General features: G+C 56.1%; 12 protein-coding genes and 1 non-coding gene across 13 annotated transcripts; 2 read left to right on the top strand and 11 right to left on the bottom strand.

Annotated features, from left to right (window-relative positions):
• Positions 1-192: 192 nt before the first annotated feature.
• BAUCODRAFT_33256 (uncharacterized protein) lies at positions 193-1,821 on the bottom strand. The gene is made up of 2 exons (XM_007677093.1): positions 831-1,821; positions 193-781 (listed from the first exon to the last, which is right to left on the bottom strand). Exons 1-2 carry the CDS (start codon positions 1,642-1,644, stop codon positions 318-320), a joined length of 1,278 nt encoding a protein of 425 aa, XP_007675283.1. The 5' UTR covers positions 1,645-1,821; the 3' UTR covers positions 193-317.
• Positions 1,822-2,656: 835 nt separating this feature from the next.
• On the bottom strand, positions 2,657-4,426 carry BAUCODRAFT_33253 (uncharacterized protein). The gene has a single exon (XM_007677092.1). It carries the CDS (start codon positions 4,232-4,234, stop codon positions 2,846-2,848), a length of 1,389 nt encoding a protein of 462 aa, XP_007675282.1. The 5' UTR covers positions 4,235-4,426; the 3' UTR covers positions 2,657-2,845.
• A 32-nt stretch (positions 4,427-4,458) lies between these two features.
• BAUCODRAFT_455504 (uncharacterized protein) lies at positions 4,459-5,221 on the bottom strand. Its single transcript, XM_007677678.1, has one exon. The coding sequence runs from the start codon at positions 5,072-5,074 to the stop codon at positions 4,682-4,684; it is 393 nt and encodes a 130-aa protein (XP_007675868.1). The 5' UTR covers positions 5,075-5,221; the 3' UTR covers positions 4,459-4,681.
• Positions 5,222-5,452: 231 nt separating this feature from the next.
• Positions 5,453-6,134, bottom strand: BAUCODRAFT_147603 (uncharacterized protein; the record flags this gene model as incomplete). Its single annotated transcript, XM_007677677.1, has 2 exons — positions 5,453-5,836; positions 5,919-6,134. The coding sequence occupies 2 exons, from the start codon at positions 6,132-6,134 to the stop codon at positions 5,453-5,455; spliced, it is 600 nt and encodes a 199-aa protein (XP_007675867.1).
• Positions 6,135-6,343: 209 nt separating this feature from the next.
• Positions 6,344-7,348, top strand: BAUCODRAFT_23808 (uncharacterized protein; the record flags this gene model as incomplete). Its single annotated transcript, XM_007676953.1, has 2 exons — positions 6,344-6,364; positions 6,425-7,348. The coding sequence occupies 2 exons, from the start codon at positions 6,344-6,346 to the stop codon at positions 7,346-7,348; spliced, it is 945 nt and encodes a 314-aa protein (XP_007675143.1).
• Positions 7,349-7,640: 292 nt separating this feature from the next.
• Positions 7,641-7,967, bottom strand: BAUCODRAFT_147601 (uncharacterized protein; the record flags this gene model as incomplete). The annotated part of the gene is made up of 1 exon (XM_007677676.1): positions 7,641-7,967. One exon carries the CDS (start codon positions 7,965-7,967, stop codon positions 7,641-7,643), a length of 327 nt encoding a protein of 108 aa, XP_007675866.1.
• A 30-nt stretch (positions 7,968-7,997) lies between these two features.
• BAUCODRAFT_147600 (uncharacterized protein) lies at positions 7,998-9,344 on the bottom strand (the record flags this gene model as incomplete). Its single annotated transcript, XM_007677675.1, has 4 exons — positions 7,998-8,176; positions 8,227-8,375; positions 8,987-9,107; positions 9,167-9,344. The coding sequence occupies 4 exons, from the start codon at positions 9,342-9,344 to the stop codon at positions 7,998-8,000; spliced, it is 627 nt and encodes a 208-aa protein (XP_007675865.1).
• Positions 9,345-9,843: 499 nt separating this feature from the next.
• Positions 9,844-11,029, bottom strand: BAUCODRAFT_455698 (uncharacterized protein). Its single transcript, XM_007677674.1, has 2 exons — positions 10,075-11,029; positions 9,844-9,942 (listed from the first exon to the last, which is right to left on the bottom strand). Exons 1-2 carry the CDS (start codon positions 10,835-10,837, stop codon positions 9,893-9,895), a joined length of 813 nt encoding a protein of 270 aa, XP_007675864.1. The 5' UTR covers positions 10,838-11,029; the 3' UTR covers positions 9,844-9,892.
• Position 11,030: 1 nt separating this feature from the next.
• On the bottom strand, positions 11,031-11,511 carry BAUCODRAFT_455511 (uncharacterized protein). The gene has a single exon (XM_007677673.1). It carries the CDS (start codon positions 11,463-11,465, stop codon positions 11,223-11,225), a length of 243 nt encoding a protein of 80 aa, XP_007675863.1. The 5' UTR covers positions 11,466-11,511; the 3' UTR covers positions 11,031-11,222.
• Positions 11,512-11,683: 172 nt separating this feature from the next.
• Positions 11,684-11,791, bottom strand: BAUCODRAFT_t19. The gene has a single exon. It is a non-coding gene; the product is annotated as a tRNA-Phe (tRNA).
• A 151-nt stretch (positions 11,792-11,942) lies between these two features.
• Positions 11,943-13,078, bottom strand: BAUCODRAFT_33248 (uncharacterized protein). The gene has a single exon (XM_007677091.1). The coding sequence runs from the start codon at positions 12,932-12,934 to the stop codon at positions 12,047-12,049; it is 888 nt and encodes a 295-aa protein (XP_007675281.1). The 5' UTR covers positions 12,935-13,078; the 3' UTR covers positions 11,943-12,046.
• Positions 13,079-14,036: 958 nt separating this feature from the next.
• Positions 14,037-14,876, top strand: BAUCODRAFT_33247 (uncharacterized protein). The gene has a single exon (XM_007677090.1). The coding sequence runs from the start codon at positions 14,298-14,300 to the stop codon at positions 14,550-14,552; it is 255 nt and encodes an 84-aa protein (XP_007675280.1). The 5' UTR covers positions 14,037-14,297; the 3' UTR covers positions 14,553-14,876.
• Positions 14,877-17,156: 2,280 nt separating this feature from the next.
• On the bottom strand, positions 17,157-20,852 carry BAUCODRAFT_69016 (uncharacterized protein; the record flags this gene model as incomplete). The annotated part of the gene is made up of 4 exons (XM_007677291.1): positions 17,157-18,843; positions 18,913-19,392; positions 19,483-19,790; positions 19,836-20,852. Coding segments are annotated over 4 exons (3,492 nt in total), but the record flags the coding sequence as incomplete, so codon positions are not given.
• Between the last annotated feature and the right edge of the window lies 1 nt (position 20,853).

The following is a 20,853-nucleotide window of genomic DNA, read 5'->3' as shown; positions in this document are numbered from 1 at the left end:
CGGTGTGCGAAGGTGGATACTCCAGTTCACGATCAACCTGCGCGAGCCAGGCATCCGAGGTCTCCCAGGCTTTCCACGGAGTGATCGTCAACTGTCAGGCCGTCGGAAGCGCTGGGTGGTACGAATATTGCAGTAGCGTCGTTCGGGGACATGAATCGCACGAAGTGGAGGAAGCCGGCTGACGTCGTGCATATTAGAGGAGTGGAGGAGCTCATCCTACTCGGCTAAAGCGGTCAACTCGATCCAGGGTATCATATAACATACACTAATGCGTCAATTGCGTTACCAATACCAATGGAATAATGCGTCGGTAATGACTACGCCATCTCCGCCTCGCGAACCCTAAGCTCTTGCTCTTCTTTATCGCGCAGCTTTCGCATGTCCAACAGCGTGTGGACCTTGCTGATAATGGCATCGAACTGCTCAATAACCGCCGGGGTTGGCAGCGGAATCAGGTCGGGAACACCGATGTGTGTCAGTATCGCGGCAATCTTCTCGGTTTGCTGCGTAGACTTGGCAACGCGAGGCTTCGAAAGCCTGTCAGATGCGAATGTGACACCGTTTGGAAGCTTGTCTTGTGCGTGAACAACGCCAAAGCGTGCAAGGTCGCTCTTAGACAGGTCGTTCGGGAATGCGCTTGAAGGCGTCGTCGCAGATGGCAGGGAGTCTCGGGTCGGCCGGCGGCCCGCTGCGTTCCCAGTGTCAGGCAGGCCGGCATTCGAGTCGCGAGGCCTTGCAGACGTAGGTGTAGCGCTTGGAAAGCCATCGTACGCTGAATTTCCTGTAAAGTGTCAGCAATGGCTCCACTACTTCGTACAGGAGTGGCATACCAGTCGGCCGTAACCGCTGAACTTTCTTGGCTCGATCGGCTGCCAGAAGCTGTTGCCATAATGTGGTGAGTGCTTGTGATGTCTGGTACTGGTAACCATTGGTGTTGGCAAGCGGATGATCTAGACGTCTCCGTAGATCTTCCCGTTCGTTGTCAAGGCTGGCTTGATGGAGCATTATCCGCTGAAGCTCGGCCAGGAGCACGCTTTCTTCGTCCACTTCATTCTGCCGGCGGTGAAGGTGGCCTTCAGCGAGTTTCTTCCGTGAGGCTTCTTTGAGCGGATCGAATTTGGACAATGTCTCATAGAGTGAATATTGTGGTGCGGTCATGGACGATATAGGTGTATGTATAGCAAGCATCGTGGCTGACACGCTGTAGAAACGGGCCTTCAGCTCTTCCATGGATCGCTCGCGGCCGGAGTCGTATCGATCTGCGATGACGGGCCATTTGCCGTAGCTTTCTCGGTATGTGTTGAGAAGGTAGTCAGTCTCTTCCCGTGACCAGTCGTTGTGTGTCAAGTGCATATCATAGGTCGCATCATCGTAGATAGGCACATCGGCCCGGATATTGTATTTGGAGAAGTCAGTAGGTTTGGTGGCTTCGCCGTTGGCCAACATTCGCCGCCAGCGACGGTCTTTGAGCTCCCAGTGGGAGGTCCGAGTACGTGAACCGGCTGTTCTCCGCCATTTGTGTATTTGCCTGCGAGGCTGCTGGGAAGCGGCTTTGTGGGATTGGACTGGAGCTGATGGCTGGTCGAAGCTCGGGACCTGACTCACTTCGCCCAGAGCGGCCGTTATGTCCGCCCGAGTCGCCATTGCTTGTCGTGTTGTTAGGTGTAACCGGTGATTGACGAAAGAATGTGGCGTGGCGGGGATGGCGACAAGCGCGGTCTAAGCACTCCGGGTTGTGGATGTCGACACCGTCCCTCCGGGGATATGTGCGTTCCTCGCGACCGAGACACCGCCTGACACGGTTACGACGGCGACCTCTCTCTGGCGGATGACTGCAATATACAGGTCAGCAGGGCTCCGCATTAGCATGCATGACATCTGTGGCATTGAAAAGCTGTCCGCGACTCAGACGGGCTCGGAATACGGTCAAGCGCCTGTAATTCCTAGCTGTTGGGGTTGACCTCGCTCTAGAGTGAAGATTGTGGTCGGTTCGTTCACAATGGGTGAAGCGTAGCCCAGCTTGAGGATACAGGCAGATTGGTACGACTGTCTGCGCCCAGTAACCGCTAGCAAAGCTGTACAGCATTTTGATGAAGAGACACTGGGTACAGCTGTTGAACGGCTCCAAGTCTCTACTGTTATCGTTCGAGCCTATAACGTGCCACGATCCAGGAAGATTTGCCGACCAATCCATACAGCGGAGCATTCAGCGCCATCTGGTGCGCATGGTCGCAGGCCGCGAACAAACAAATGCTTTTGGCGCTTGGTATGCAAGAGTATCGTCCCGATAGCGATAGTGATATGCTGGCGGAAGGCCAAGTGAATGAATGGAGGTTGCGCACTTACAGGCAGCGATGGTGATGCTAGCGCTCAATCTTCTGTGCGATACAGATAGCCGTAACACTGCTCAATACGCCGAGGGTGATGCCGCCGTCCCAGACCATTGTTGAGATGATGTTAATGAAGATGTACACGGCAGTGAGTGAAGGAGAAAGTCCAGATTCACACGCCACAAACACACGCGGCTGTTCCCGCCGCTCGTAGAGAAGGCGCAGTGGGGGTTGCCATTATATGAACGCAACAATCACGACAACAGCTACTGCGATGAGTGTGAGACCTTATGAGCATGTTATGATGTCGAGATTGATGTCTGAGTTTCTAGCCTATCCCAAAGCCAACGTCGTGCTTAAAAACATCCGGAGGCCAACATAAATAGCTCAAGCAGTCTCGATAGTCTCGAGAGCGAGCACAAACGGTAAGAGCATCTCAACTTCGATACCCATGCACCTGCTCCGTCACCCTTGCAGCAGTTCATCTCAGATCTATCGCTCTGGGAGCGGTGCCACTACGGACTGTGCCAAAACTCCTCCCGTCGCTTCGAACGCCACTGCGTTCGGTCTGTCCACACCTCCTCGCCAACAAAGTCCCTCACAACGCCCCAGACCAGGTCTCTGACCCAGGCATCAAAGCCAACGGGCAGTGCATCTGACCTGATGTCCTCTTCAGGCACCATCAGGTGAGGGAACCGCGAGTCCCGTCCGATCGGCGAAGATCGCGCAGAGAGATCGTAGAGCTCACCGCAGCTCTGCAGATGTTCGCAGAGCAGCTTCTCAAGCGCGGCAGCCGATAGTCGCCGTCCCTTGTTGGCCCGGATGACGTGCCACACCTGCAATATGGCTGCGAAGGCCAGCGGATGCGCGACCATGGGGCTGTCGTCTGCCGAGCGGTCCTCGAGCGCAGCGCTTAAGCCAGCGAAGAAACGGTGAACTGTGCTCCTCTTGAGTTCATCGTTGTCGACGATGAACACACAGTCGGAGGTTAGCAGCTCCAACTGGCTCGCCTGCGGCTGGTACTGCACAAAGTCGTTCGCCGAATTGACTTCCAGCTCGCCGGCGCAGAAACGAGTCGCCCGCTGAGCGAGCAGGTGCGCAAGGAGGCCGTTACACTCATCCGACGGCCCGGACTCCCAATATCCCTTCCCGTACGCCTTGCTAAGGTAGGCGTCGATGCCGCGGAGAGTGGCGACGTTCTGCAAATCCATCTGGTACATTGCAGGGCGGCCATTGGCGTCCTCGGCCCAACCGTAACCCTGGCGTCTGTACAGCTTGGCCCTGCAACTCGGGCAGCTGTTGTGGTCGACAGCCCAGGACCGGATGCAGTTGCCGTCGAAGCTATGCCGGCCACAGGCATTGACGAAGTTGGCCATCGTCCCGACCGTGTGCTCCTCCATGCAGATACCGCAGACTGTGCCCTCTGCGGTGATCTCCGCCTGTGAATTGCACAGGATCTCGAGGAACTGGAACTTGGTAAGTCTTTCGTCACCATCGTTCTCACCGTCGACTGCGCCCAACAGAGCATCCTCCGCATCCATCTGCTCGCCCTCCACATCATCCTCATCGTCCTCGATCTCCATCCCATCCCCGCCATCCTCCTCAAGCTCCATCTCCTCCTCCGAGCTCTCCTCACCCTCCTCAAACACCTCCTCACCACAGCAAAGGCACCAGTTCGTGCGTACAACGCTCCCATCGCCCTCGAAATGGCGCTCAAGGCATCTTGGGCAGATTAGGTGACCATGCAATGTCCGGAGGAACGAGGAATCACCGCACTTGAGGCACGCCTGCACTTCACAAGGCTCCACGGCCGCCCGGGGACGGGAAAGCCGCAGGTTAGCCATGAATTGGCTTCTGGTGAGTGCGTGGCCGGTGAAAGACTGGACGGTGTGACGGGCCGCCATGTCGCCTGTAAGGGATCGAAGAAATGAGATCAAAGAAGGGTTATTTGTCGTGCATGGGATGGTTGCTTCTGTGAGCTTTGGAAGTGTCTTGGAGTTGGTTTCTGGTTGTTGCTGCGCCGAGACAGAAAGCAGATGACCGTGTATATGCTTGATGCGAGAGAGCAAGGGACAGGACAGAACGCAACGAGATGGTTGGCTTAAGTAGCCTCACATACCAAGGCATTTTACCTACCAGCTGCTGAGTATGGAAGTTGTGAAGGTAAGCTGTGGACGAGTTTGGTCAGTTATGACCTTGCAGCAACCCCAAAAGGGACGGGTAAGCAGGTAAGATGATATAGGTGGGATTTGCGAAGCTGGCTTACTCCCCAGCAGGGTGTTTGGAAGATCTGCCTACACCAGTACCATCAGCAGCTGTCTAGTTGCAATGTGATTGGGATGCTGTGTACGTTATCTTGTGGTCATAGCATGAGCGTACACTGTTCCTATCACCATTACTATTGCAACACGAGCCCATGGGCTGTCACAACAGCTTTTGCACAAGGCGGCGATTCTGGGATTGCGTCTTGCTCGATACGAGTGATGACACACAGTCCCACAGCCATTCACTCTCCTTAGGCTCCTGATACTACCTTGTGCAGCCCTGCATGGACTCGCGCGTTGGGATGGCGCCGTCCGTACTGATACGCTCACTACTCGTGAAGGTTTGAGTAAGCGAACATCCGGGCTCGGGTGTTGGGCAGAAGAAGTCCCAAACAGAGCATCTCCTTTTGAGCTCCCTATACTGGCGATGGTACTATGTTGTGCTTGGAGAATGTGCCTGGGTAACATAGCGCTGATCATTCCGCTGCGATTATTGGCAGGTATGCGCCGTCTGCTTCTTCGCGCCGCTTACAAAGCGCAGGCATATCCTCGAATAGTCCCTTCTTCGGTGCTTCAACCACCCCTGCTGCGACCGCCATGATAGCCCATACTTTGCTTCGTCTTCCTCGGCTTCCGGCGCCACCTCTCTTCGAGCACTCATGCCAAGGGCAGCCTGCAAGCCTACTTCCGGCCTTATGCCGTTGAGCGACGGTCGTAGGATAATTCTATGATGACGCCATTGCATCGTTATGCCTCAAGCCTTCATAATGTTCAATGATGGCGCCACGGGTCTGGCCTAGCCTAGCCTGCAGCTGCGTGCTGTACCACTTGATGTCCACGAACCCAGCAACCTCTTCATCATCTACTCCTCTCGTTCTCCGGATATACCCTCTTCTTCTTCACCACCTGCACCTCCTCATCTTGATCATCAGCCAACCGTTCAAACCTCCCCACCATCTCCTCCAGCTCCTCATCCGCGTTCTGCCGAAACTTGGTCACCTTCGCGATATTCGCGGCCGTCATATCGTTGATCTCATGCCCCTTCCTCCTCACCTCTGCGATGGTCTTCGCAGTTAGTGCGAAGCGCATGTCTCTTGGCCCATCCACCAGTTCCAGGATGGCGGAAGCTGCTTGGTCCTCTTTGATCGGTTCAATGCGTAGCACGCGCGTGTAACCGCCTGGTCGTTCGGCGTATCGTTCACGCAATGGACCGAAGAGTTTCGGTAGTAGCTCATGCGGCCTCTGAGTGCCAATATTAGCATCTATAACTGTCTAAACTGTAGCATTGCGCCCAGGGTCGTCTTTTTATAGTACATATACATACAAATAGGTACTTCAGCGCCTGTCTGCGACTCGCTTCGGTGTTCTTCTTGCCCAACGAGATCATCTTCTCCGCCATGCGCTGCGCCTCCTTGGCCTTGTGCCATGTCGTAGATATGCTCTCGTGCTCGATTAGGGAGGTGACAAGGTTGCGCAGAAGGGCGCGGCGATGGGCGGAGTCGCGTGAGAGATGTCGGTACTTGACCAGTCCGCCGGCCATGATGATGACGGGCGAGTTACAGGCGATGTGTAAGAGCAAGGTAGTGCGATTGTGAAGAGGTAGGAAGAAGCTCATCTCATCGCCGGCGTCGCCCGCGGCAGTGTCCGCAGCGATCTACTCCACCACCACAACACGGAGATAGTCTCTCAATACACCATCTTGACTTTGAGAGTCCTAAGGGGGGATTGCTACAAACTCGAGCACTCAATATGGGCTTCACGACAGGCCTTGTACGGTCTTCCCAACCCTCCACCAACGCGACACGCTTGCTAATGAACATATTTGTATAGTTGGGCGGCTTCACCCTGACCACCACCGTTCTCTACCTCTCCCTGTCCTACCACACCCAACAGCGACTTCGCCAAGCCGCCGCATTGCGCCAACAGTCTCTCCTGTTCAACAATATCGTCGAGCCGTTGCCCCCTCCGCCCCCACCGACAAGTAGAGAGGTCAAGGCAGGACTATGGGAATCAGCAAAGGACCAATGGAACGCCGAACTCGCTCGGAATGTACGGAGACTACAGGACATGGACTGGACCGCAGTCGCGGAACGCCTGGAAGATGGCGTAAGCGTAACGTGGAGACGCATCTTCCAAGGAGCACAACAGGGAGTAAAGGTGTCGGAGGAGAAGTTGGCTGAGGGGGCAGAGATCGCTAGTGAGAAGATCAAGGAAGGAGCTGCTGTGGCTCAGGTGAAGCTGCAAGAGGGTGCTAAGGTTGCGGCGGAGAGGACTGTACATGGAGCAGATGTCGCTCAGCGGCGGTTGAGGGAAGGGGCTGAGGTTGCGGCGGAGAGGGCTCGGCAGGGAGCGAAGGCGGCGTCGCAGAATATCAGACAGGGCGCAGAAGTCGCACAGGAAAGGCTAAGGCATGGGGTGGAGGTCGCGTCGGAGCAGATCAGTCATGGAGCGGAGGTTGCGCAAAGGACCGTCCAACAGGGTGCGCGTGTCGTGGAGAAGAATGTCAGACACGGAGCAGAGGTTGCGCAGAGGAACGTCCAACAAGGGGCCCATGTCGTGGAGGAGAATGTCAGACACGGAGCAGAGGTCGCCTCGGAGAACATCAGACAAGGGGTTCAGGTTGCGCAGAGGAATCTACAACAAGGCGCACGTGTCGTGGAGGAGAATGTCAGGGAGGGTGCACAGGTTGTGCAAGAGAATGCACGGGAAGGCGTGAGGCAGAGGCTGCAGTATAATGAGGCTACCGGGAGGTAAGAAGGGAGACCGATATGAGTGTGACGCTGGCTGCTGTTATTGTACAAAAGCAAGATACCCTGATGGCTGCCACTCTACCAGCCGAGCTTGGCCCTATCGTGCCACTACCGAACACCGAGAGCTCACTGCGACACTTTTAGATACCTGCATGGCGGTATGCTCGTACGACACCCACTGAACATTGATCTACGATCTGGAGCTGGTCATGGTCCATCATTACGTTATCTGATCTGCATTATACCGATCGCCCATTCATGTCGTTCGCCATTCTAGCAGAAGACCACAACGCCACTCACCGCCAATCAAGCTGATCTTCTTCCTCGCTCTCGTCCTCACTGGGCTCGTCGTAGTCTTCATAGTCCTGCGGAAGCTGTGGCTGGTACCTCTGCATTGCACCGTGCGACTGCGATCTACGCATATCTCCTTCCCTCAGCCTCGTTGGCCTGCTTGCCCGCCGGGACCCAGCACGTCCCATGGAACTGCTGGAACGCTTGTGTTCTAGCTGACCCGGCGTCACACCTCCCATCGAATTCTGCATCATTGCGGCGGCCATCGGATCAGCCATCACGTTGCCACCCATTTGATTGGGCATCATTCCGCCGCCGAGTTGATTGGGCATCATTCCGCCGCCCATTGAACCGGGCATCATCTATCCGCCCACTAGACCGGGCATCATGGCGCCACCCGTCAAACCCGCCATCATCCCCGCGTTCATGGCATTGGCCAATATTGCGGCGCGCATTGGATTACTGGGACCCATACCGCCCATCGGTCCACCCATCATGGCCGCCGTCATGGGGTTCATCGGACCCGGGCCCATCATGGAACCTGTAGACGGTCAGTGTGGACCTCTTCGTGCCTGCGCAACAAGCACGTACCCGGTCCGGCTCCCATCATAGCGTCTGCGGTCCTTCTAGCCTGGCGCATGGCAACGATGTCTTGCAAACTATTCTGCGCCATCATCATGGCGAGGCGCGGGTCGATGTGCACAGGCATGCCGCCGCCCATGCCGAAAGGACAGCCGGGTCTGTGGGGCATCATGTTTGGGTATCTTGTGAAGGTAGGGATGTACTCCTGATACTGTCTTCCGGATCAAGATCGTATATATGTGGGAGCTGTTGATGGTCTATACCTGAGCTTAGCGGTGCTGGTCAAGAAAAGATTGTTGAAGTTCAAAGGATTTGTGAGAAGTAAGGCTTGTCCGTTTGCTGTAAGGCTTGCTTGGGTGATGGTTAGGCAAGGTTCGTAATACTTATGTGCTTCAAAAGGTGCTTTGCCTACTGATTTATACGAACGCTGGCACTACCGAACGCCTTCCACGCAAACTGAGGCTTCATTCCACGCAAATCAGAAGCGTCATAATGGACAAACAGCTCGATGACGCTTGCCAATCGACCATTTCGAGAGTAACTGCAAGCTGGGCTGGTCATACTTCATCATATTCATGGTATCGTCAACTAGATCACGATGGCGCCCTCGGTGCTGCTTGCCATTACGGCAAGCAAACTCAATACTACCCATGAACCATCCTCATGGTCACCGTCTAGATGAGCGCCACCGTTCTGCCCACCCCGTAGCGTTCCAGTCATCATCCCGCGTGGCGCTCCTCCCACAAAAGCTGAATCCATGGGGCCTTACATCATGCCGCTCATAGGACCCGGTGGCGTACCGAGCAAACCAGCTGGTCCTCCGCCCATCATGCCAGCCGGCAAGCCCCCTGCAGACCCCGGCTTTGGCCCTTCATGGCCAGGTCCAGCACCTGGACTGTTAGCGCGAGAGGTTCCGCGAAGAGATCATCTGGGTGTAGCCATTGCTCACTCGCAGATCCTGCTGATTGCCCACCACGCTGCGCCATGACTGATGGTAGCGAGGCTGGATCTGTGACCAGAACGAAGTTGGGCGCGTACGTGTAGCCGATCTTCGAGTGTGGCCCAGCATTTAATGTTGACGCCATCATACCGGGCTGCATCGGCGTTCGACCGCCCATTGCTGCCATTGCCGGATGGGCGCCGACGTGGCCCCCTATGTGCACGCCTATGTGGGCCACCTCCATGGACATCCATGTGGCCGCCCGTATGACCGCTCGTGTGGCCCCCGATATGATCATTTGTCCGGGCTGTGTGTGCTGCCGCTAGGTGGCCGCTCATCCGGGCTGCGCGCGCCACGTCCAAAGACATGCACGGTACGCCGCTCTCCAAGATTGGGGCCACTAGGGTTTCTGCACATTGGAGCAGGTCACGCGGTACTTTCTGTGGATGTGACTATGAAAGCAGCTGTTCGAAGTTATGCTGTCGGTCAGTGTCCGTTTCTGCGGACTCCGGAGCGAGGCACTTTGCTCTGGTGCTCCTCTGCGAAAGAGTCTGCCGATACGGGAGTGGTAGAAGAGCGCGAGGATGGGCAGTCCTTGAATTTTAAGTTGTTGTGGTTGCAAGAAGTCAGAAGCTGACAGCACAGCAGTTCATAGGAAGTGGTCGTCGTTGTGTGGACGCAGGAAAGCGCCACCAATCCTCTCCCTCAGTGCTACATTGCCCACCATATCAACCATTACTTTTGTGATGACGCTCCGAAACTGAGGCTGCAACGGTGACTGCAATCTATGACATATTAGCCCATGAGAACTGCTCATGCACTTCTTACTATCAACCAATTCATCTGTTGGAGCTGAGAAACACCGATATCAATTTTCCGAGAGTATCGGAGACGGAAGGGCTACCACCATGTCTTACCGGACTTGCCTTTACCCCTTGAGCCCGCCTTAGACAGTCCATACCCGCCAAGTGCGCGGCCAACGCAGTGATGCACATCGGTAAGCCTGTCAAAAGCAGCCTCGGGCCCGCTCCAAGGGCCCTGAAAGCCACCAAACCCTCCCATACCACTGCCAAACGGACCATAGGGCCCATACGCACCGGTATAGCCGCCAGGCCCAGGACCACAAGTGAAGGACACCAGTGCCCCTCTAATAGTTGATGACTGCGAACCCGCAATCATCTCCTCGAGCGCCTTAATCTTCGTTTCGAGCGTAGGCCGGTAGCGTTCACCCTGCGCACCGACCTTGCGGTTGATCAAAGCAATCTTCTTCTGAAGCAGAATGGGCGGCATGTCGGGGTTCAATGTGGCAAACTGCTGAGCTAGCTGATGATGTCTCTGCTTCAAGGCCACTACACTAGCTGCGGCTACGCTGTTCACGTTCGGTTTCGGTTTCGTGCGTGGCTGCTTGCCTCCGGCGGTAGTACTGCTTGACTGGTTAGGCTGTACAGAAGGTGGATGCGGGCCTTGCTGAGGCTGAGCCGGGGCCTCCGGTGCTGATGGTGGATATGGACCTTGTTGCGGCAGAGTAGGCAGCGGCGCTTGCGAGGGCTCGGGTGCTTGGTTGGCAGGTACAGCGTGACTTTGCGCGGGCGAACGCCCATCTTCCGACACGTCATCATCGTCGTCCTCGTCAGTTTCGTCGGCAGTGGCAAGCAGCTCGTTGAAGATGTCTTCGTCCATGTTTGAGCGTTCTTACGATGAGCTCGAAGTAGTGATACGTGATTCAGATTGCTTGTCCAAAACGGTGATGCTTGTCGCGCCGGTTTGGAGAAGTGCTCGGGAGAGACGGCATGGGAGAAGTGCAGCTCTGCAATAGCTCGCGAGGGTTACAAGCCGGGTACTCGCGCTCTTCACTGACATTACACAGGACACAGCGTTCAGTCACGGAATGCTAGACTCGTCATGCGCCTCGCACCTCCTAGCGGGACACAGCAGGAAGGCTGAGAGCAAGGCACGAGCTCGTCAAGCTGCAATCATTAGCAATTCCCTCATGCGTAGATGCTATGACAATACGCATCACAGATTGCGGCCTGCTGACGTCCGTGAGGCGATAAAGACTTGGAGTTCACGATCGCATGTCGGCTAGCAATAACCAAAGCCGCGCTGTGCGTTGCGAGGCACGAATGCTGCTCAGGTGCCATAGTAGGTAGAGCAGCGTGTGCGCCTGACGTTCGCCTTCATGCGGATGACATCGAAGAGGAGCTTTCGTACACAGACAACAGACCTCATTGCAGAGTCCCGCGAGCATTCGAATTACTCGGAGCAGGGCCAATGACCATGAGCTGTGGCATTGTTTGTGTGAATCCATATCTGGGTCGGTAGACGTCGTCAGTAACGCACTCTCCAAGGATTGCCAAACTCACTCGTCATGCTCGGAAGCCCATTTCTACCACCAATGTCCGCAGAATGGTACGCCATGCGATCAAAGGCAATATTTCAATGAAATGCATGACCACTCCCCGGCATCATCCAAAAAGATCAAGAGTCGCTATCCATCGAGAAAAACCAAAAAGAAATGAATGCCTTTGCAGCTTCTGTGGATCGAACACAGTACCTCCAGATACCGCACAGAATGCTTCTTTCGCAACCGAAGTGAACTTCAGTCTGGCGCTCTCCCAAGTGAGCTAAAGCTGCTGGTTATGAAAGGGCCGCTGGAAATTGACAATATATACCAATTTGATTTCGCCGACATTTTGCCGTGGCGATATCGCATTCCCAGCAATCACTGATCCATTGCAACCGTATGATGTATAACAAGACACTAGAAGCAGAACAACGAGATCTGCAAGACGAAGACAACCGTTACTCAACTCATATGAACGCCATTCCCGCGTCCCTAAGAGGCCGCCACAGCCATAAACATGTGCTGCACAATATCTACAATCACAATCACCCATCCTCCTTGCCGCCGCGTCCCTGCCCCATCCCCCACCGCGCCCCAAAAACCCCCATCGCCATCGCCGATCCGCCAAACGCAAACACCAACACCCCGCTAACCATCAAGAAATTGAACAACATACTCCCGCCACTCTCATACTCAATCTCCTCCCCCCTCACCCCTCGAACCCCATGATGCAATTTCCGCCGTGCCCGATGGCGCGTCCGTTCGATATCCGAGTGCGTGCGGTAATGACCCTCATGGTCGAAATGATTGACGTCGTTGTCGAAGCCCGTGGTGAAACCGCCCGGCCCGGTCCCCGCTGTAGCACCCTGACTCTGCTGTCCCTGCGCTTCGTGGGCATGTGAAGGTCGACTGGCCGCTTCGCCCCTCTTCTCGCCATGCTCACCCCACCCGCCACTGCGGTAGAAACTCGGCGGGGGCCCGCGGAATTGGGTGCGTCGTCTACTCAGGCCCGAGGCGGGACGGCTTCCCGCATGGCCGGCGGAGGCGGAGCTGTAACTCCCACTGGGATGCGATGGAGTTCCAGACGAGGACTGCGATTGCGAAGCGCGGTGGAAGTCGCGATCATAGCGGCTCTTCTTCTCGGGCGAGCCGAGAACGGCATGGGCTTCGGAGATTTGGACGAAGCGTTCCGCTGCGTGGGGGTCGTCTGGATGAAGGTCAGGGTGGTGGGCTTTGGAGAGGCGGTAGAATTGTTTCTTTATTTCTACCGGGGTGGCGGTGGGGGGGAGGTCGAGGGTGCGGTAGTGGTTGGGTATGCCGGTGTCATTGGCGTGGAGGGAGGTGGTGGGGTGGAAGTGGCGGCGACGAGCAGTGTTTTGGAGATGGAGACATGATTGCGCTGTCCGCTGCAGGAGGGGAGGGCGCGCGATCATGCCGTGAGAGCGGCATCAAGTGATCGTACATAGAATGTGTGAGAGAGCAGGCATTGGGCGCGCGGGTTGAAAGCGAACCTTCTCCACGTCATTGGCGCCGAGAGGCACGCGAGCGTTGTTTCAGAGCGGAGTGGAGTCCGACCGACACCCCCTTTGGAGAAATACCTGTACCTGAGCATTCGTCGCGAAGTTTTTCGCCGTAATACGTGCGACACGACAACTTCCACCGCATCAATTATTGATTGAACATTCTCTCACCCCAGCCATTCATTCATTCACTCATTCACGCAACTTCTCGCCAGCCAAGCGCTACTTTCTCACTCAAAGTCTTTCCTACTCGACTCTGCGCCTTCTAATACCACCACCTTCTTCAATCACACGACACTTCTCTTCCTCGACACACATAATTTCACAATGTACGCGCCGGCCGCAGTCATCGTTATTCTCTCTCTTGCCACCCGTCTCGCCCTCGCCGCACCGCCAGCATGTCTCATCGCGGCCATGAGCAAGCAACCCGACCCCTCGCAAATCCATTCCATCTGCAGCGGCAGCAATGCGACAGCCATCGCGCAGTACCTCTGCCAGAACTGTGGAGCCAATGCGCAACTCGCCATGAGTGACTTCTCCGGCGTCTGTGGTAGCGCTGGCGTTACACTTGGTGTGTCTCACGATCCAGCCAATCCTGTTCAAGAATGCGATAGCTGACCGGCAACAGCCTCCTCCTCATGCGCAAACAACACTTCTTCCTCCTCATCCGCACTGGCATCCGCATCCGCATCCTCCTCTCCAGCTTCCTCCACCATCCCCACCTCCTCCCGCCCACTCACAAGCTCAAGCGGCAGCAGCAGCACAGGCGTAACCCTGAACCCCGCCTCCAACGTCCTCCCCTCCGTCACCCCAACCGGCACTCCCAACGGCAGTGGAACGCTGGCCGGCCAGCCACCCTCTGCATCTTCATCCACACCCAACAGCAGCGCAGGAAGCGCCTCCACCTCCAGCTCCGGTTCCAGTCGAGCCAGCTCCTCCGCCTCAGCATCCTCATCTGCATCCGCATCTGCATCCGCTTCCGCATCTGCGACAGCTCCGCCGAACAGTAGTACCAACGCGGCGGCCAGACTCGGCATGGATATTGTGGGCTTGCTCGCGATAGGCGCTTTCGGCGCTATGATGTGTATGTAATGGAAGCTATACTTGTCTTGTCTTGTCTTGTCATGTCTTGCGCAGGAGTTGGTCTGGTTGGGTATGGGTATGCGGCGTATTGGGTAGTCGGCCGGGCCTCGCAGGCATTCAGGCGTTCGCGGATTCGGCCTGCGGAAAACGGGTGGCGTTACAGCTCGACGACCAGCAGCGCTGCGTCGCGAAAATGATGAACGCGCGCAAAGGTGACGTAGCATTTGTCCCTTGGACCCAGTTGCAGATGTTGCAGCAACAAGACCATCTCTTCTTGCTCACCTCCCAGCCATCTCCCGAACCAACCCAGCATCAACCCACCCCCTCGCAAAATTCCGCCCACTCCCCAACAACACCGCCACCCACCACACCCTGCCCACCCACTTATCATACCACATCTCGGAGTCCAGCCCCAACCTCTTCCTCCTCCCAACCACAGCCCTCCTGACGCCCTCCTCCACCAGCACCGCAAACCCATTCTCAACGAAGAAAGTCGCCTCCCCTCTCGCCCTCACCCAGCTGCCAGCCAACACACTCCTCACACTAAAACTATGCACCACCGCTGAACTCAAAAACCCGCCCACAATCTTCCCGAAATCCGCTCGCTCATCGTCCCGTTTACCCGTAAGCTTCCTTTCGACCCACTCACCAGGCCAGACCCCATACACGAGGAACAACCGTGCGAACAAGCGATGCCACCCGTACGCCCAAAAGCGACGAACGGAGGTGATACGCCAGATCGGCGTTGTGTAGAGCGGCGGGAAAAAGGCAAAGGGGCTTGGTGCTAGGGGCGAGAGCAGTATGGCGAAGAGGCTGTGCGCGAGGGAGAAGGCGACCATGAGGAAAGCTCCTAGGGCGGCGGTGAGGAGGAGTTGGTGGGGGAGGGAGAGGTTTGTGTCGAATTGGGAGGGGCCGGTGAAGTTGAAGTTGTCGGAGGGGGGGGAGGAGGGGTGGGGGTGGGAGAGGTGGGTGTCGTAGGTCCAGCGGATGAAGAGGAGGCTGGTCAGCATGATGGGCAGGACGTGGATGAAGATGGAGTGCAGCCGGTTTTGCACGGTGGGGAGCCAGGTGGCGCGGGTGTGGCGGACGTCGGCGGTCGTCCAGGTGAAGCCTTGGCCTGTCGTCACAGCATAAGACTCTCTGTCAGCAATGACTTAGACCTCAAGCAATGCCTTGGTGCCTTGGTTCATCGAGTGATTGAACCACGTACCTCGCATGGACATCTCCAACTCCAACGCCCAACTCGCCCGATCAATGAAACTATGCGGCCACCCGTCTTCGGGAATCTCATGCTGGAACACGGCATGTTTCTTCGGGCCCGTTAGTGTACGACTCAGGGTATCGATGGCCGCGTTTGCTGCTTCGGCCGCGGACGCGGGGAAGTAGCTGTCCAGTGGCATGGAGGGGCGACGATCCCAGGCCGGACGGAGGGGGGAGCTGTCGGCGTAGCCGACGCGTTTGCGGCTTGTGTTGGAGAAGGAGGAGGAGCTAGAGGATGAGGTAGAGGAGGGTTTGGCCGTGGTGTCCGAGGTTCCTTCAGGTGCTGCTGATGCTGGAGGTAGGGATGTGTCCTCGACAACACGCGGTTTATGCTCATACCGCACCCGGCGCGGTATGTGGCCGAAGAGGATGGGGCTGATGAAGAAGGCGTCCAGGACTCGACAACCGCCATAGAGGCCTACCAAGCTGAGTTGGTAATTCAAGCCAATGGATTGCGGGATGTAGTAGGCTAGCGGCAGTCGGAAGAACAGAACGCCTGCGGCAACGGCGAGGGTGGAACGGAGCAGTTTGATGGAGATTGTGTCCATGACTTGCGGCGGTGGCGGCGGGAGGAAGAGGAGCGCGACATAATACATCAGGGGAGGAAGTAGGAGGGCTTCGATGGTTACGGGTCGTATGCCTGGGATGGGATGGAGGCCGGGTCGGGGGGAGTCGGCAGTGATGAAGTCGGTGGCATGTTTCCAGAGGTCTGTGATGGTGTCCATGGTGTTCGGATTGTATGCGCCGTTCGATGGTTGATGAGAAGAGATGATGGCGACAGGAAAGAGTACCTTACCTGAAACTCACACGTTGTTTCTCTCTATAGCATCAACGGCTTCAGGCTCTAAAGACGTTAGTGACCTCGATGCGGCGGACATTACTGAGATGTCAAATGCATGACGCCAGCGGATCGCCACAGCGATCTGCAGGGCTTCAATGATCCCCGAGACCAATGCAAGCACTCCGCAAACAGATCTTGGTACCCGTTTAAGCTTATCGACCTGAAAGACGTTGATAATAGATCCGGCAGTGTTATCCGAACTTGTCAAAGGGCTGCTAATGGGAATACATGCAAAACACTACAGCTCGTCAGCCTCATCATCATGTCTTACCCAGCACAGTAACACGTCCATCCAACGCCTTCGCTATGATATACAACGCATGCAGTGCCTAAACAAGCGTTTTGTAAGTCCACCGCTGCCCCGATGCAATACTAAGACTGCCTTATCAATTCCGCCCCGCTGGTCTGCCTCCGCCTTCGGGCATTCGCAGCAATCGCCGCGCTTCTCGTGTTTGCACTCGGAGGTGCATGTGTGGGTGTGAGGTTCTCTTGCACCTTCTGCATCCCGGCGTCTGCGAGACGGACTCTGCTGCCACCTCCGCCAGTAGCCAGAGACAGACGGCTTTGTGCTGGACGCATGTTAGCCGCGGTCGATCGCGGGACTGGCGCTCTGGCGCTGCTGTTCGGCTTCGGCGGCATTGATGTAGGCGCCGTGACGTACTGCGACGCCGTGCTGGAGCCGGAGTCGGCGTCTCTGGTCCCGCGCCGGTATGGCGAGGATGCCATCGGCCGTGAGCGCTGCAGGTCCATCGCAAGCTCAAAATAATCGCTGAGCCCGCTCTGGCTTGATGTGCGCTCGTTGAGCATTCCGCCCGTCGGCGTTGGCGGCATGCTTCCAGCCGCTGAACTCACGAGACTGGATGTCACAACGCTGCTGGAGCTTCTCCGTAGACCAGCATATCGCGCCGCACCTGGTGTACCTGCCACAGTAGGTGCATGCTCGGCCATAACCACCAGGTCTTTCGCAATCTCTCTCACCAAGATAGCCGGGTCGGATCTGAACAGCTCTTGCACGCTATCCAAAAGGCCATACTTTCGGATCAAGTCTCCCTTCTCTTCGTGTGCCTCGCAAATGCCCCTCAGCACACGCAACAAGTTCAGCCTAACCAAAGGCTTCTTCGCATAGTGTAGCTTGATCCCACACCGCTCGAAAAGCGGCTTCTGTGCAAGACTTGCCGCCACACCGGTGCTCAAGCGCAGCAGTTTCTGCAGAGGCTCCAGCAGGTTCTCGAACGCATCCGTCTTACTCTCATTGAAGCACTGCACGATCGCGTCCGTGAACGCAGAAGTGGACAGCAAAACCTCTTCAACCTTGCTTGTCTCCTCCTGCAGCCACACGAATATGGCATCGAGTGCAGTGACAGCCCAGTACTGATCGGCGAGCAGTCCAACGTAGAATTGAAGGCCTTTGTTCTGCCATAACACCTTCCGGCCCACCTTGCCGGAATGCGCCATATCGCACAGTATCGGTAATGCAAACTCCTTCAACGGCCGCTCGGTCTGCACGATCCTTTGTAGTAATGGCACGAGTCCATTGAGTGCTGCATCTTCTTGCCGCGCTTTGGACAAGCGGCAGAGATTGTACATGGTGTTTAGCACCTGGTTGCTCACCTCACGGAAGTGCGACGCCTTGTCCTTCATGCTGCTGCTGAGCAGGTCTGTCAACACTTCAATCGCATTGCTGTTTTGCAGCGCATCGAGCGTCGTAGCCAGCATAGACAGATTCTTGATGAATTTGAGCATCGTAATCTGATGTTGTGGTCGCATGCGCCGCAGATCCTTCAACACCCGCTTGAGCACCATACGGTCCGCAACTGTCTCTTTGACATGGTTTTCTGCCTGGCTGAACAATAGGAAGATATTGACGATGCGGCCCTCGAACAGCTCAACCATGTCGTCATCGTCCTCGTCAAGTATTCTGTTCAACACAAGACTCAGCGGATACAGCACCGAGCTGCGGCTGAAAATCCGGCAGAAGTCATTCTTCGGCGTGGGACCTTGCAACGCGAACACGCTCCAGACACCGTTGATTCCCGCGAGCACCAACTCCTGACCGGTCTCGGTGTCATAGTCTTCTTCCAGAAACTCCACTAGCACGTTGAGCCCACCGCAGGCGACGAACATCTGTAACGTCAACGTTGACGTGCCATACATCATTCGCACAAAGCTCGCAGCCTCGAGCCGTATGCTCTCTCCGAATTTCTTCTGCGCGAACTTCGTGATGATTGGAATACCACCAACGAAGCACAGATTCTCTTGCACCTCAACATTATCACTGATGATGCCATTGACGACTCGAAGTAGGCTCAGAATGATGTGCGGTCGCTGACAGGTGTCCAGAATCTCCAGGATTGGTAGCATGCCGTGCGAGCTGACGATCACATTCTGTACGTCCGGACTTTCCGTTAGCACCTGCAAGAGCTGTTCAACAATCTCGCATAGCACATCCTCCGGCTGCGTGACCTTCAGATCAGAAACAAGCCCCTCGACGAGCGTGCACAGCCTGGCATGCTTGTCACGAGCAACGTTGCTTTCCAGGTCAACGACATCAAGCTCCTCTTCCATTGCTGCAAAGGGATCGTCTTCGTCGTCCTCCTCCTCGTCATTCGGCGACGACCATAACCCAGCAGTGCTGCCGCTGATCTTCATAGTGCCTCGCTCACTCCCACCTGCAGACGCCGAATCTCCACTGATGCTTGCAGCAGACTGCGGCGATCGCTGCTTAATGGGTTGTAGCTGCATTGGCGTAGTATCATCGCCATCGCCAAAGATGACATCTCCAAAGTCCTCGTCTTCGTCCTCGGCATACTTCTGTATCTCCAACGAGCTGCGTGTCCGCTTCATTGCTGCAGCGTCATGGACAAGGTTCGTCGGGGTATGCGTTCTACGCCTCACACTCCCGCCCAGCTTTGTCTGCATACCCCTGAGATTGCGTGGATCATACGGCCGGCTTGGCGAGAAGCCGGCAAGCTTTTTTTGAAACGCCATCTCATCGTCCGGCACCAGATCAGAGTAGTCTTCCTCATCGTCTTCACGGAAGCGCTCTTTATCTGAGGGCGTGGGCACCGGCGTTAGCCTCTTCGCAAGCAGAGACGGAGAGGTCTGCTTGGCTTTCGCAGAAGCTGTAGGTTTGCTTGTAGGCTTGGCGGTAGGCTTCAGTATCTGCGTACGAGCCTCACTTTCTTTGCTTCTCCTCCTCAAACGCGCCGTACTCATGTCTCGCTTCGGTAAGCCCGCAGGCGCCTGATGCTTGATCTCGTCGCTTGTCGTCCTTGACGGGTAAAAAGGGCGTACCGTCTCCAGTGCATCACCAGCCGCTAGCTGCAGCGGTGAACGGACGGTAAGCTCGCCGTCTGGGAACTCCTCGTCCCACTGTTCAACCTTGCCATCCAAGCCAGGAATGGCCTCCGTCGCATACTGCTTGAGTCGCTCAGCGGTGAAGAGGCCTGCAAAGTTGTCTTGCGGTCGGCGATGTTCCGGTAACTGCAGGGCGCTGAGCGACGCAGACAAGCTTTCATAGTCGTTGTCCCAATTATCCCGCTTATCATCTTCGTCCGGCGACGCGTACAGCATCGTTGGCGTATCCTTCTTCGGTCCCAATTGGAAAACACTCCTTGTGCCGCCAGCCACCGCAGCAGGCGTCTCATACTTGCCCTTGGCGCCCGCGGCTCCTGTTCGTGAAGTCGGTCTGGAAGCCGCTGTTTTGGTTGACGCTCGCCTACTAACGCCATTGCTCGTCTGCTCACCCTTTGGACTTGATTTCAAGGCTTCATTCCATTCCTCCACATACTTGACAGCGTCCTCATGCTTGACCGGCTTGCCCACGTCATTCTTCCTACTCGACAGGATCCATGGGTGTTTGAGGAGCTTCTTCGCCGATACGCGCAGGTTCGGGTCCTTCTGGAAGCACTGCATCAAGAAATCTCTGACCAACGGACTAACTCCGTCTGGTAGAGGTGGATGATCGTCATTGACGATGCGAAAGAGCGCGGGCATGGGCGCGAACTTATGGTACGGTGGCTTCCCGTCTAGCAGCTCAATGACAGTACAGCCAAGACTCCAGATGTCGGAAGCAGTGGTGGCACCAGCAAGCTCAATGACCTCCGGTGCCATCCAGTACGGCGTGCCGACGACGCTGCTACCATCTGCTTGCCGCGTCGCTACGCCGAAGTCTGCAAGCTTGACCAAGCCTTCCTTGGTGGTAAGGATGTTTGCGCCCTTGATGTCACGGTGGATGACACCTTGTTCATGCAGGAATAACAGACCTTGCAGAACTTGTGCGGTATATAGGCTTACAAGGTTCTCTGGGAACTTGCCGAAATTCTTGCAAATGCTATGCAAAGAGCCGTTCTCGCAGTACTCCAGAATGATGTAGAGATGGTCGGAGGACTTGACGAAGCCGTGGTATTTTACAATGTTGGGGTGGTTGAGGTTCTTCAGAAGGTCAATCTCCTGCATAATGGTAGCCAGGTCGCTTGCGCGGTGCGGTAAGTGCGAGAGGGAGATAGCCTTGACAGCCACGGTCTCACCAGTGCTCCAGTTCAAAGCACGGTAGACTGCGCCAAAGGCGCCGCGTCCCAAGCAGTCGCCGAGTTGCTGCCAGTCGTCAGCTTGGGCTACGTGATGAGTGCATGTGAGATGCCACATC

Source organism: Baudoinia panamericana (assembly GCF_000338955.1).
Source record: "Baudoinia panamericana UAMH 10762 unplaced genomic scaffold BAUCOscaffold_5, whole genome shotgun sequence".
Lineage (NCBI taxonomy): Eukaryota > Fungi > Ascomycota > Dothideomycetes > Mycosphaerellales > Teratosphaeriaceae > Baudoinia > Baudoinia panamericana.
This window is presented reverse-complemented; position numbering and strand designations above follow the sequence as displayed.

Bases quoted from the DNA above. Each gene is read 5' to 3' on its own strand.
- BAUCODRAFT_455698 (XM_007677674.1), bottom strand. From the start codon at position 10,837: ATGGACGAAGACATCTTCAACGAGCTGCTTGCCACTGCCGACGAAACT. The intron at 9,943-10,074 runs GTAAGACATGGT...AATATGTCATAG, and splicing joins AAGGGGTAAAGGCAAGTCCG to ATTGCAGTCACCGTTGCAGC.
- BAUCODRAFT_455504 (XM_007677678.1), bottom strand. From the start codon at position 5,074: ATGATCAGCGCTATGTTACCCAGGCACATTCTCCAAGCACAACATAGT.
- BAUCODRAFT_455511 (XM_007677673.1), bottom strand. From the start codon at position 11,465: ATGGATTCACACAAACAATGCCACAGCTCATGGTCATTGGCCCTGCTC.
- BAUCODRAFT_33256 (XM_007677093.1), bottom strand. From the start codon at position 1,644: ATGGCGACTCGGGCGGACATAACGGCCGCTCTGGGCGAAGTGAGTCAG. The intron at 782-830 runs GTATGCCACTCC...GACACTTTACAG, and splicing joins TCAGCGGTTACGGCCGACTG to GAAATTCAGCGTACGATGGC.
- BAUCODRAFT_33253 (XM_007677092.1), bottom strand. From the start codon at position 4,234: ATGGCGGCCCGTCACACCGTCCAGTCTTTCACCGGCCACGCACTCACC.
- BAUCODRAFT_33247 (XM_007677090.1), top strand. From the start codon at position 14,298: ATGATGAACGCGCGCAAAGGTGACGTAGCATTTGTCCCTTGGACCCAG.
- BAUCODRAFT_33248 (XM_007677091.1), bottom strand. From the start codon at position 12,934: ATGATCGCGCGCCCTCCCCTCCTGCAGCGGACAGCGCAATCATGTCTC.